This window comes from Marmota marmota, unplaced genomic scaffold, assembly GCF_001458135.2.
Source record: "Marmota marmota marmota unplaced genomic scaffold, marMar, whole genome shotgun sequence".
Classification (NCBI taxonomy): Eukaryota; Metazoa; Chordata; class Mammalia; order Rodentia; family Sciuridae; genus Marmota; species Marmota marmota.
In genome coordinates, this window is record NW_026000211.1 from 19,263,317 (window position 1) to 19,278,395 (window position 15,079).

Consider the following 15,079-nt stretch of genomic DNA (forward strand, 5'->3'; position numbering starts at 1 on the left):
TATGTACCTATATGACTACACCACAGTGAATCTCCACATCTTGTACAAACAAATGACTGGGCTCCAAATTAGAATAAGATGAACTCCATGTTTGTATAATTATGTCAAAATATAGTCTACTGTCATGTATAACTTGAAAGAACAATAACAAAATAAAAAATATAAGTGAAAAGATGAAATGTTTTCTTCACCCATAGTTTATTGAAAGCTTATTGAAATAGAGATTATTGAAATAGAGATTAAGCTTATTGAAATAGAGATTATTCTTGAGGAGGTGATTATAAACAGTTACAAGCACACCCATATTTCTAAAAAAACTATAAACAGTTCTATGAATCTTAAGAGCATCAGTGAATCTGTACAACAATAAATTATTAAGCTTCTTAGGGATACCTAGTTGAGAAAGTTTTTGAGTTAAGATAGTGTAAAATTACACACACACACACACACACACACACACACTTGGAAAAGTAAAGAATTATACTGTTCTACCAAAACTCATTCATTCCTTTTCTCCTTTTGATAGATTTTTCTTCTTAGTAATGTGCTGTTAAAGATTTGACTCAAAAGTTACTTTTTTATGTGATAATAAAATTTTTACATTACTCTAAATTAAACACATTAATAATATTGAAAATATTATTGAATATATTAAATGATATATTTTATTATTTCAAGTAGTAATTAATTGTCTCTAAATATGTGGGAAAGTAAAAAGGTGAGTTAAATTTGATTTTGATATATTTTAACGTAACTACATTGTTTAGTTTTACTTTATATTATTTCCAAGTATTCTTTAAATCACACCTTATAATTACAAAATTAACTAACTTAGAGGTTGTGAAAGTGATAATTGGGTCCACACCATTTCAACATTTGTTTTAGCAGAGTAGGTAGGTGGAGAATTTTTGTTGAGCTAAAATATATTTACAGAAAAGAGAAAAGATCAATGAATTTTTACAAAGTGTATCTACCATACAACTTGTACCCAGGATCAAAGAAACAAGCACTCCAGCCTCTGTTCCATTCTAATCACTACCCAACTACTAAAGGTAACCATTGTCCTGAATTTTAATAGCATAGATTCATTCAAACATTTTTTGAAAAATTTATTCTATTGAAATAGTCCTCTATAAAAACCACGATATGCTTTCTAAGTACTCTTCATCAGAGGATCCTCAATGAAAACCCCTCTTCTTGTCAGCGTGGAATTTAGTCACGACAGAGTTTATTAGAAGGAGGATTTTACTGCATGCAAATTAGGCAATTGGGGTTTCATGGCAGTGGTTCTGAAAATTTAGCATGCATAAGAACAACCAGGAGGGCTTACAAAATCAGATTATCCGGCTCTATCCCCTGAGTTTATGATTCTGTAGGCCGGGGGTAGGACGTGCATGCTACCAAGTGATGTAAATGCTGCTAGCCTGGATAACTCACTTTGTTAACTACTGTCCTAGGATATATAGCTGATATCAGACTGCCAGGAAATCAGCTGGATCTGAAAAAAAACTAGCTTCATATTTGAATACTTAGTATTAAGTGTATTCTTAATATTTAGAGTACTATATTAAACTCAATAATTTTGTTTTAATGGCATATTACCTCTCCAAGTTCAACCATAAGTTCACAGTATCTCTGAATTTGTCCTAATCTCAAGTGTATTTCAGCAGCTTCCTTCAGTCTTTCCTCTTTAGTAGGTACACCAATACCACCACCAAATTTAGACATCTTGACTGTTGTTAGTTCTTGGGCTTCAGACTGATTAAAAGAAAACAAAAATTTTAAAATTTTGTTATATAAGAGCCAGACATTTTAAAAGCACATAGCATTGGAAATTAAATATTAAAAATAATGTTTTTCAATGAAATATGATACTTTTAAAAACATAATATTTTGGCATGTGCATGGGAGTGTGGTGTGGGAGAGAAGTTGCATCCTGTTAATACTCTCCAGGTATTGTAGGTAAGTGAAAGAGTGGGGGTCAAAGGGAGTCTAAAATAACATACTACTGATAAAGATCTTGAATAAAAATTCAAAAATCTTGAATGAAAACAAAAAAATCACTGGCTGTCTTTGACCCCCGTACTGTCAATAGATTTTTCAGCTATAGTCTTTAGGTATTTAGTTTGTGATTGAAGAAAGTGCTTCCTCCTTATGAAAATAATTCTTTCACCTTCCTAACATGATTTTCTCCATGCTCTAATAGTTAATTGCTGATATTTCATTAAAAATAATATATCTCTATTTTCCTGACCCTGTATAGATTTTGTTATTGATACTAGATATTGCCCTAGTTACTTTCTTACATATTGCCCTAGTTATGAGTTAGTTAATAATCCTCTACTAAAATTCATTAAATCTCCAATATGATCAGTTTTAATACAATATATGTTGGCATACAGTCTCTTAGATCCTCTGAGGCTAAAAATCATAGTACTTATTATTATTATTGTGTCACAATAATCTTGTAATTGCAGAAAGATAAGGCATTTCAAGGAATTTTAAGTGACCTTAAAAATGTCATGAGATTCAACCTATGAAAATATGGGTACCTTAATCTGTTCTCAAATAATTCATGCTCTCATGATTGGTTTTACAGAAGATTTATCTCCTCAGTGTTCATTTATTTTAGTTTACCAATCTAATCATATAAATATGAATATAATTTCTATGATTAAATTAATCATAAAACACATAATATAATAATTATTAATGTGATTAGATACTCATATAATACATAATGTGATTAATTACATTATGTATATTAATGAAATTTTCCTACATTAATAGTGAAAAAGGAAAAGTTGCTTGAATATATTATATTTGCATACTTTACTTACTGTTCTAAATTTAATCAGGTGCTTCAAATGCATTATTCCTTTGCAGTAGCTCTGAGGAAGTAAACTATCATCTTGCCCTTTTATCACAGCCACCAAGTTCCATAAATTGTCACTGCCACCTGGAGGCTAAAATGTTGATATAGAATAACCAAAGATAAAAAGGTGAACAAAAATCCTTTCAGCATTTTGCATCTTCAAAAATACTGTAAATCAGATTATCTATACTGAAATTAGCCAAATAATAAGTACATACTATCTCACTTATTTCTGATTTCATATTTGCTTTCTTATAATGTAGAGATTTTATTAAAAGGGGTCCACTGAAGTGGGATGGTGAATTTAAATATGTGACAACTTACTGGCAATAGCCACAGTGATTAATTTTGTCTAAAGGATCACACTTAATTCCTATAATACTTACTGATAAACATTCTGAAAACCATCTTAATTTTTTCACTCGAGGATTACCAGCCAGTTTTTCTATTTCCTGTTTAATATCTCTTGACACTTTACCACACAACAGAGGAGGAGTGCCTTGTTCTATGACACAATCTGAAGAAGAGAGAAAAAAATTTTCCTATAAAATATTATCTGAAAATAAAAATTCATTTAAAAATAAAATTAAATGCATGCATATGTTCAATACCAGTATTCCCGATAATTTCTTCCCAAGATCTGTCTGCCAGAATATTTATTTGTAAAGGAGTGATTAAAGGTGTTAATGACCAGAGTCTCACTGTAGAATCACGGGAGCAAGAAGCCATAGTGAAGGGGCGACTTGGATGGCATGTTAAACCTGATGGAAAAATATAAACCTGTTTTAACTAAAGTAAACATTGGGAAAAAATCTTATTTATAGTTGATTCTTAAAATATCTGCAGAATAGAAGTCATGAAGAAGGTGAATAACTGAAAGATTATCAGAATCAAACTTCAACTTGTTTTTAATTAATATGGCTGACAATAATAGAAGACTTAATAAATTATTAGTATATTCTATAATATGAATATAAAATTAAATAATTATTAGAAAACAAATAGTCCTGTGTGAAAATGCTGAAATTATATTTCATTTGGATAAGCAGCAAGTATACAGTAATACCAACAGGGCATATTGTATCTATGAATTAATAGAAGGATAGATTAAAGTTCTAGTTAACAAGATGAAAAGAGAATTGAAGACATCTCAATTGAGAATATCAAAAATAGGATTCTCCCCTACACGCAGTCCCACATTGCCTCAGCTAAAAGGCCACTGAGGTAAAGCATATAGATCTGAATAACCGGATTTGGGATACTTTTTCTAAGGAATTTCTTTCCTTAACTAATACAACAGAGAATAAAATGATATGCAAAAGATAAGTAATTTGATTTTCTATACTTAGCTCAATTGTACTAAAAAACTTGGTGGTATATGTTTTAAAAATTTCCCTTAGTGTCCCCAGATAGAGGAATGACTAAGTGAGTTTTATCTATTCTACTATTAATTTCCTTTTCTGCAACTTAACTCTGAAATGATAGGAAGGCAAGAGGGAAAATTTGACCCAGATATGCACATATGTGCATGGGTATATGTATGTATTGTGTGTGCATATGTGTGTGTACACAGAAACATACACCTGCAGAGAGAGAAAAACAGTGCTAACAATAATCATCATCTGATAATTTCTGACAATTTCTTCAGTTTTCTTTTAAATATTCTAATATTTCAATAAAAACATTTTCTAATGAGAATTTTTTCCAAAATGAAATGCTGTAACACTTCTTTACAAATATCATACTACTCAGAAATTATAAGCATCATTAATGTATCAAAATAACAAATACATGAAAAACTCTTTACCGTACACATCTGCACCATGGTCATATACAGTATCCAAACAAGTTCCTTCCCGAGTGTCCCACACTTTTATAGTATAGTCCCAACTGCCAGATATTAGTAGATATGGAATCTCAGTATTCCACATTAATCCCCTCACCGGTGCAGTGTGTCCACTAAGAATATTTATGCAAACATCTTGAGTATAATCCCAGATTCGAACAGAACTGAAAATAGAATATTGTGTATATAATTCAAATTATAATTTATCCAAAGTATTAACATTCTTAATGAATCATAATGATTATTAGCAGATTTGAAATGCATTTTATAGATCAAGATATATCAATTCTCTTTGTTATAGTAGAGGAAAATGAACATTTAACTGTGCCAGAGTTATCTTATTCCAACATTTTTTTTATTTTTTGATTTTTACTGGTCATTTTAAAGCAATAAATATCAAATATACTGCTTTAAAATTTATATATGAAAAAGTTGCTCTCTTAAAATGAAATATCCGGAATAGATATAACTGAAAATAAACTATGACTGATAACAGAAATACAACATTAAAATTATTTGCATATCATGAAAATACATATATGATGATGGATATTATCTGAAAAATCATTATAAATTTATGCTTTTACCTAAATAGTAAATCATTCCTTCATGGCTGGGGGTCAGTAAAATAACTTTCTTGGTCAATGTGGAATCAATCTCAGACAAGTAAAAATTTAAATATAAGTAGGTTCATGATATTACTTGGATCTACTAATTGCACAAAGTACAAATGTTACTGAAATCAAAGTTTGAATTCAAAATCAACCTAAGACCTCCAAATGCTAATAAGTTTTTAACTTATACCAACCTGACAATATCAAAATATTGGTATGTCAAAGGTTATACTGCACTATAAGGGAGATACAATATGTACTTTTATTTCTTTAAAGCATATCTTTGTACTTTATATAAAAAGGCTCCCTTCATTCTCCCATCTTCCTAGTATGAGATAATAAAATCAGTTCTCCATATCCATTGGTTCTATATCCACAGGTTCAATCAAGTATGGAGAGAAAATATTTTTTAAAACTGCATTTGTATGGAACATGTACAGACTTTTAATTTTCATTATTCCCTAAACAATACAGTCCAACAACTATTTACATAATATTTATAGTATATTGAATATTGTAAGCAATCCAGACATGACTTCAAGTATAATTGGAACATGTCCATAGATTATAAGGGACTTCAATATTCAGAGTTTGGTGTGCATGTGGTATCCTGGAACAATCTCCTATGAATACTCAGGGATGAATGTATATATGAACATATTATAACCTACAAGTTTTGGTGCTAGTTTCCTATATAGGTTAACATTTAAATATTTACAGTTTACTATCATGCTTTCATAGATAAGAATATGTTCAATTGATTTCCATCAAAATAATCAAATGCTATTGTTGGGGACTCACTAGAATGGGGTCCTTCCTTTCATGAAAGGAATCAGGTTTTGAAATCATATATGTTTTCTGAATGAACATAAGAAAGGTTTTTATATGTCCCACTATACATGAGAATTGTCTAGGATTCCCAGGATGAGGTATAGTATTTGTGAGCTATGCTGAATACATTAGTAATTAATAGTTTCCTTACATTTTTACCTTTATTTAAAAGTGCTAGATAAATTTAGTGAGGAATAACAATTATATATATAAACAGTTAATACTAATGGAATAATCTTAGTTTAAAGCCTTTCAATTTTCACTACCATAAATAAATAAAATGCTTACTGCTGTCTTTCTGAAAATAATCCTTAGATAATAATTAATATTATGCCTTTTTCCATATAGAACAGAATTTAGACATTGAAGTCTATGTTGAGAGACTGGAATAATTTCATAAATAATATTCACTTTTAAATAATAACCATATTTGAAATAATATTTTAAGTAATAAACCACAAAACCTCATAATTGTTTCTTCTATTAAATTTGAATTTATGCCAGAAATTTAAGGTGAAAATGCTTAATTATTTAATTTTAAACCCATGGATACTATGCATTCTGAATTGTACTGATAAAAAGTAAGATTTTTTCTTACGCAAATTTATCCCATCTTCAAGTAATGATTAAACATACCATTCTGTATAAATGTATCTTTTTTGAATATAAAATATGGACAAAATGTTAGAAACTGCCACCAATAGAGAAAAATGTTAAGTCCATTTCATTTCTAAAATGTTCTTTTCATGCTAAAATTTATGATTAGTTTTTATTCCATTCTTGATGAAATAATACAGCTGTTTTTCATATCAAACATAAGAACATTATTAAAAACTCTTAATATTTTATAGTTTTTTTCAGATCTTCCCTTTTCCTATGTATTTTTTTAAAATTTGTTTTTATTTTCTTGCCAGTATGCTAGAAATAAGCATTCATAATAAGCAAAATATACAAGAAAATAAAAGCCATGACTATAATGATACCATAAGCATAAAATAATTTAACAATTTTTTACTGAATTTAGTTTTAGTTGTTAGCTGCCTGCTTTTTAAGCACAAATTTAAAGTATACCCACATATAATTTGATCATATAAATATGTGCATCTCTGGGAAATATGTTTATGATTTTAAGTACTAGAAAATTAGAATCCAAAAATACATACCCATCATCAGATCCACTGCAAAGAATTCCTTCTCTCAGGGGAGACCATTTAACATGAAAAACTTTTGCTGTATGTCCACTAAAGACTTTCAATGGTTGATCTGAGCTGGTGGCTACATAATAGACACGCACATTTTTGTCTTCACAGCCAGTGGCAATCATGTCTCTGAAATGTCATCCATGGAACATTAAAATATGATAACTTTGATATTATTCTCTACTAATAATTTTAAAAATGTACAATAGTTCTAATTTCTAAAGAAATCATTGTCTGCTTCTTTTGTGAAGACTAAAACCTTACATATATAAAAACATCATATATAATTATGCTAACTGCTCATTTGCAGCAACTGTCCCAGTATAGAAAAAATTCCTTTCTCAGTGTTTCTTAAACAACTAATTATATTGCATGAAAAGTTAATTTTTATTCCAACTGCCCAAATGCTTAAAAGAGACAAATAAGAATATGGAGCTATTCTATTGAACTATTTTATTATTCAGATATAATGTAATTCTATTCATATTTAACAAATATTTATTGAACATTATCTCTTCAAAGGACAATAAAGTTTTGCAACCCAGTGTTTTGTTAATAATATTCTGCTAAACATAGACAACATAATTATCTCACGGAACTTACATTATAGAATATGAGATAGTTAATATGCAAACACTCACACAATTCAAAATCCAATTTTATTATAATAAGTAATCCAAAGGCACAAAATATTGAGGTCAGGGAAGACTTTTTTGTAAAAAGTTTTTGAGCTCAGAGCTGAAGGATAGGTGGCAGTTCTTTGTCCAGCCCAGGTGGGGTGTGTGGTATGTACAGTGTGGTGGGAAGTAGAATCCTAGCTAACAGGCACAGCTTCAGTGAAAGCCTTGAGCTGAAAATCAGCTGGACAATACAAAGAACTGAAAGCTAATGTGAGTAGATGCAGGGAGCAGGGGGGGGCAAGGCTTCATTAATGAGATTAATGAAGTACACCAAACCCAATTTATAGTGGTTCCTCATAGGGCCTAAGTGTTTGCATTTTATCCTGTAATTATTGGGAAACTATTGAAGGATTTAAATAGTAGAATGGATTCTTAGATCTATATTTTAAATGGCTGCTATATCAGCAAACAGAGGTGGCTGGGGAAAAGGGGTAACAAAAATGTAAATTCTGGAACTGGTTTAGAAGACTTTTGAGGGCATCCAAGAGTAAAGGAAAATGCAAATAAATATCATCGGTTTAGTGGCAGGGGGATGTTTGGAAAGAGTATGACAGGCATTGATGGCTTCTGAAAATTGAGAGTTTATAAGGTAGAAAGAGGCAAGAATTATGGCTCAGTGGGGAATGTGCTAGTCACCAGCCTATTTTGTGTATAACCTAACAAGGTGCTAACAAATTCCTCAATATTTACTGGAACAAATACACATGGCAGTCGTTTTGTATCATACCATGATTTGATTCAGAACACAAGAATAATAAAGCTTTAAGTATTTTTGTGCCAGGGATTAAACCCAGGGGCACTTAACCCCTGAGCCACATCCCCAGCCAGCCCTTTTTATTTTGAGACAAGGTCTCCCTGAGTTGTGTAGGGCCTTGCTAAGTTGCTGTGGCTGGCTTTGAACTTGCAATCCTCCTGCCTCAGCCTACCAAACTTCTGGGATTACAGGTGTGCATCACTGCATCTGGCTCTTATTTATCTATGTATTTCCCACATGTAGTATGAAAAAAAATAAGATAATTCATGATATTTGACAAATGTCAAATGTTTGGATTTTTAAATATAATCCATATCATATCAAAGAGTGGTTTGAAACACAAAATTCTTGAAGTGAAGTGAGTTAAAGGTCTAGTTTTAGTAAAATTTTACTTGGATTTAATTTTAAGTCTTGCATTATTTTTACATAATATATACTCAGCTCTTAAGCAATGATGCCTTTTCAAAACCATCCAACTTGGGAGGCTGGGGACATAGCTCTGTTGGTAGAGTGCTTGCCTCACATGCAAAAGGTCCTTGGTTCAATCCCTAGTACCATCAGCACCACCACCACCACCAACAACAAAAAACCCATCCACTTAAGTTCTGCATCTTGGGAAATTACTCAATGCAGAGCCATTAACCTGAGGTGAAGACCAATAGGAAGCCATGATGGAACAATACCATTGCAGAGATACCTAAAAGAAATTAGAGAAAGGACCACATTTCTATGGTAGAAGCCACACATAGAGTGGACTTATTTCTATTTTTCTTATAAGAAGTATGCTTTTTTCCAAAGTATCAGAAAGTTGTCTTGAGAGCAGTAAATCAGAATTTCCATGTAAAAACTTTATGAAATAAAAACAGCTAAAATAAATTAGCAATTACAAAGCTCTTTCTCATTTTCTAGGCAGGGAAATATCAAAAAAGAGAGATGAGTATTATCTATGGAAATAAAACTAAATTTCATGGTAATTTAAAATCTGTGATATAAGATTATTACTTATTTCAGGAAAAAAAACACTTACTTGTTGTTTTGGCTCCAATCACAACCAAACACTGGAGCTGGATGTTTGTATTTGTGTAGTACTTTACCATCAATTGTTCGGATAATACTGAAATTCATTATCACATGTTAATAGGAAAAGGACATTCTAAATACATTATTTGAGGGAACAAAGTCAAAATTGTAAGTTTCAAAGATGGAATTCTAGGATAGAAGCATTTTTGCAAAATTTGTTAATAAGAAAAGTACATTCTAAATACATTATTTGAGAGAACAAAGTCAAAATTGTAAGTTTCAAAGATAGAATTCTAGGATAGAAGCGTTTTTGCAAATTAAAAGAAACATTTAAAAGTACTACATAAATAATATTGCCAGTTACAAATACATCTGTACAGATAATATTAATTATGGTAATTCACTTGAAGCAAATTAAGTGTGATAAATTTGTTTGGGGAATTATTTTTTAGTTGAGGAAAATATAACTTAATACATTTTAAAATATAATGATACAACTAACATGGGCATTAGACTTTTAGCTTCATAATTAGGTGGTTTGAGATTTATAGTATTCGTTTATAAAGATGGTTGTATAACCATTACACTAAGACCTATAAGTTATAACATTTTGATAGCATATTCTCAGTTATATAATGAGATATTCAGAGAACACCCCTAATTCTTAGCTCCTGTAAAGGAGTCTACATTATTTAATTATTTTAAAAAGCTCTAGTACCCTATTCTATTATTGTCACAATGCAAGGAATATCAATTCCATTAGGGGGGAAAAGCTCTGTGTAAATTAAAGTATTATAAGTTCCAAAGGGAAAAGACACTCTTAAATGACATTAGGTCTCCCAAAACTTTTGGGGTTCCTAGTGAGTCAGGTGAAGAAGACTTAGAAATGTTTAGTTACTGAATATGGCATTTATCAAATAACTAATGCCTTGAAAATACATGACAAACTTAATGATGTATCGCTTAGTCAAAAATTCTCATGTGTATCTTTTGCAGTTTAGCATCTTCCAATTTGTAAATAGTTCCTTTAATGAAATCCATCAACTAATGTTATTAATTCTAAGAATTTTAACGTCTTGGTAAAGAATCCTTTGTTTACACAGCTTTTGTCTTCTCTATTAAAATTCAAAACTGAGGATAGGAAACTTGGATTTAGTCTAGAAAAATCCAACAAGACAAACTTCTATGTCTTCTTAGCAACCCTGAGTGTCTATATCTGTCAAAGATTACTATGCAAATAGCCAAAGGTAGCATAACATGATTTTTTAAAAAAAGTTTTAATATCAAGTTAATTCTTATGTAGTTTTGTATTTTTTTTACATAAAAATTTAATTTTTACTGGGATTTAACAGAATTAAGAAAGAACATTTCTGAAAAACAGGATCAATGAAGTTAGCTCCTTTAAAAAAAAATGAACTTCTCACTTCCATCACCATGTTTCTCCTGACAAAGATGTTTTAAACTTTTATAAATAATAAATCTACAAAACTGTGAACAACTTTCTAGAGCACTTGATGTCTCCTGAACTACTTCCCCCCAAATGATCAAAAGTTTCCCCCAAAATGTGATGAGTCCTTCAAGTTTCCTTGAGGCAATTCAGTCTTTTAGCTATAATTCATGTAACGTCTTTATTTAGCACGCAAATGATTGGTTCATTTTTAAAATACCATTGGATTGTTATTTGTTAATGATAAATCACAGCAATATAGTAGGTGCCTATACTGACCTGTAAATAATATTTATGATAGTTGGTATAGCTATACAAATAAGATCTCACTGATACACAACTGGAATGATCAACTGGGTCTTTCATAATTAGGATAATTTCATAATATCATACACAGTACTTACCAGAACCCATCACCACTGCAGGTTGCTATTCTTTTGGAATCTTTGTGACTCCAGGCAATGCAGAATATTCCATTTTTTCCATGCTTCAAAAAATGCAAAATTCCTATCAATAAGAAATAATTCACCCCTTTTTTCTCTTATTTACTTATTTCTTCCAAGTACTGCTTTTCTATTAGGAACTTACTCTAGGTGATACTAAAAGACATTCTTGTCAGTATCAGAAACCTGAACATATACTTTAAGAATGTGTATAGGTGTCACACTTAAACAAATCCCATGTTTAAGGCACAATTGGGTGGCTTTATTTATTTATTTATTTTTTGCTGAATACCACTGAAAAGTCAAAATCTGCTTCTTCAGTTATCCACAGAACTAAGCTGTGCTTCATGTCTTTTCATGTGAATGCCAGTCTGTAGATGAAGATATATATGTGTCTGCTTTCAAAAACAAGCTACTACAATTATAGTATAAGAAATATTGCAAATAACTATTATTACTGGGTCACCCTTCTAAGTCGCAAAAGGACTACTAATTACAAAAGGAGACTTAAAGTTATTCCTATAATAAATCAGTCTATGTTTACTTGCTCCTCTGCATTCTGGGACAAGGCAATAGTCTAGGGGTGTGATGAGAATTTTAAAACACAAATATACATAGGAATGCCATCCACTAACTGTGTGATGAATGAATAAGTAAAGATTATAATCAGTCCATTTCTAAATATAAATTTAAAATATTTCTATTTTATATGTATGTAAGTAGGATTTAAATTGTGACAGCCATTAAGGGAAAAACTAAAGTGGCTTTTTTTTTTTAGTACAGGGGAGTGAACCCAGGGGCATGTAACCACTGAGCTGCATCCCCAGTCATTTTTTCTTTTTTTTTTTGTAAGAGACAGGGTCTCACTGAGTTGCTTCGGTCCTCACTAAGTTTCTGAGGCTGGCTTTGAACTTGAGATCCTCCTGCTTCAGCCTGCTGAGCTGCAGGGATTATAGGTGAGCACCACTGCACCTGGCTAAAGTGGCTTTTTATTTTTATTTTGCATCTTCAAGTTGCTTTAAAAATATACAGATTCCACTTCTTAAGGGAGTATCCAGTTTGTCTTTACCTCTTTGGGCATCAAGGAAAGTAAATTTGTACAACTGGACATAAAAAATATAGTCCATATATTTATTTAGTTTGAGGGGTAGAGAGAACTTCATTTTTCTTTTCCATGAAAAGGGCATTTATGGCTAATTCCTTGCATTTCTTTTGTGGGGACTCATATAGTTTAGTTAATTAAAGCTAGCTTTAAATTTCCTCATATTTATAACATGGACTTGAGGTAATTTTGATGTTGGTCTTAACTGTGATTGAGTGCTGGGGAAATACTGAATGAGCCTAAGAGATATGCTTGATATTATGAGACTGAGTTGCTAGAATTAGTTGGAACTTCTTAAGTGTTAATGGATAGATATTTTAGGTCAAAAGGTGCCAAGATGCAATAAGAAGAAATCAACAAATCTGCTAAGCAAGGATACCATTTAAAATCTTGATCAAAACTTTCATCTTCCTGCTCACTTCTTTTATATCTCATTATTTGTTATGGGATAGGTTGTTCTGATGATGGGAACAGGTTGGAGCATTGCTGAACTGAAAGAATATTGTTTCATTATATTTAGAGAAAGGGAAGGATATAATCCATATCATCTTTATGAAAGTCTCTTTGTTTAAGTACAAAATTGCTTACTGGTGGTTAGAAAAATTTCTCATAAATGCATTTGCTACATTACTATAGAATCCTCTGGGAGATCAAGGCTATGAAATGCCATCCTTAATGGTATTAAGAGTCTTTTGTATAAATGGTTTTAAAGTTTCAAATAAATAAATAATTTCCCAAGGCATTATATATTTAATAAGCTTCAACAGAAATTGTTTAAAATAAATTAAATTTCAAGATATTGAGACAATGCTAGATCCTATTCCTGCTGTCCCAATCATACACAACATTACAATGAGATCATATAAATTTTTCAAGTATTAATGGAACTCAGTAAAACACAGAATGATAATTTAAGCCTAAGGATAAATACAATCTGTGGCATTACATACAGGAAAAGGGCCAGTTTTAGAGCATGTCATGCAATAATAGAATTTAGGACTGAGGAAATTAAAGAAATTATGGAATAAAACTTTATAATTTTATAGGTGAAAAACAGATTCAAGACAATAAAACAGAACCAGGACTATAATTTGGGACTTCTGAATTTAGTTTTCCTCTCATTATTTAATATTTGTCTAGCTTTAGTGGAGGATGACTTAACAGTCTTTTGAATCTGTAATGAGACTTCAGGTGAATTTTTATGTCTTAGCTATAATTCTCACAATGAATTTTAGCATGTGAATACCTCCTTGCATATTCCTCTAATTGACAGAATAATATGCCACCAGGCTATCATCTGTTGATTAAGAAAGAAAACATTTACAAAATAGGTAGTATAAGATACCATGCTATTTAGTAGTGGTAGACATAGCTTACCTCATTAAATCGCTGTATCATTTTGCCCTTTTGAACATCCCAGATAAAAGCACCATTTTGGGAAGTTGCCCCAGCAATACAATTCAAGCCGCCTTAGGAAATAATACATTAGACATTATATATTAAATATGTGCCACAAATGTAAGTCCTTTCAAATATGTAATTTTTTAATGTAAAACTTGAGATTTGTAATTTATAATTGCATATATTTATCAATGCATCAAATCTGGAGAGGAGAATACAATGAATGTATCCACTATATAACTTCAACAATTATCAAAATATAGTCAATCCTGTTTCATCTATCCTTTACTAGACATCTTTGGAACATATCTGATATCATATTATTTGGTTAATAAATAAATATATCTAAAAGACATGGATGGTTTTATTATCAATAACAAACTAACATAATTAAACCACAAAAATTATCAATAGTTCCTCAGTATTATCATATATTTAATGACTATTCATTCTTCTTCAATAATATTTTAGTAATGAGGAGAATACTTTTGTAAACAAATCACATGAAAAAATATTTTTCAAAAGCATAAACAATACCTTCTATTTTTTTTTAAGTTGTTGATAGACCTTTATTTTATTTTTTTTATTTTTTATTTTTTATTTTTTTATTTTTTAATTTTTTATTGTGGGTTGTTCAAAACATTACAAATTTCTTGACATATCATATTCGACACTTTGATTCAAGTGGGTCATGAACTCCCACCTTCACCCCATACATAGATTGCAGAATCACATCAGTTACACATCCATTGATTTACAAATTGCCATACTAGTGTCTGTTGTGCTCCTCTGCCTTTCCCATCCTCCACCCTCCCCCCTCCCCACCTCTCCCCTCCCCTAAATCTGTGCTGTTTTAAACCACTGAGT

The 15,079-nt window shown here is 30.8% G+C and overlaps 1 protein-coding gene across 9 annotated transcripts in view; it reads right to left on the reverse strand.

Moving 5' to 3' along the window:
* Wdr17 (WD repeat domain 17) overlaps positions 1-15,079 on the reverse strand; it is a 103,234-nt gene that overhangs the window by 21,736 nt on the left and 66,419 nt on the right. For 5 of the 9 annotated variants that reach the window (XM_048791939.1, XM_048791937.1, XM_048791935.1 and 2 more), the window contains 10 exons: positions 14,189-14,280; positions 11,671-11,753; positions 9,827-9,913; positions 9,443-9,496; positions 7,330-7,494; positions 4,683-4,885; positions 3,487-3,636; positions 3,262-3,392; positions 2,841-2,966; positions 1,603-1,758 (listed from right to left, as the gene is read on the reverse strand). In XM_048791939.1, the coding sequence (XP_048647896.1) occupies positions 1,603-1,758; positions 2,841-2,966; positions 3,262-3,392; positions 3,487-3,636; positions 4,683-4,885; positions 7,330-7,494; positions 9,443-9,496; positions 9,827-9,913; positions 11,671-11,753; positions 14,189-14,280 (1,247 nt within the window). The remainder of the gene's footprint in view (positions 1-1,602; positions 1,759-2,840; positions 2,967-3,261; positions 3,393-3,486; positions 3,637-4,682; positions 4,886-7,329; positions 7,495-9,442; positions 9,497-9,826; positions 9,914-11,670; positions 11,754-14,188; positions 14,281-15,079) is intronic. The other 4 variants (XM_048791942.1, XM_015486081.2, XM_048791938.1 and 1 more) reach the window with 2 other exon arrangements.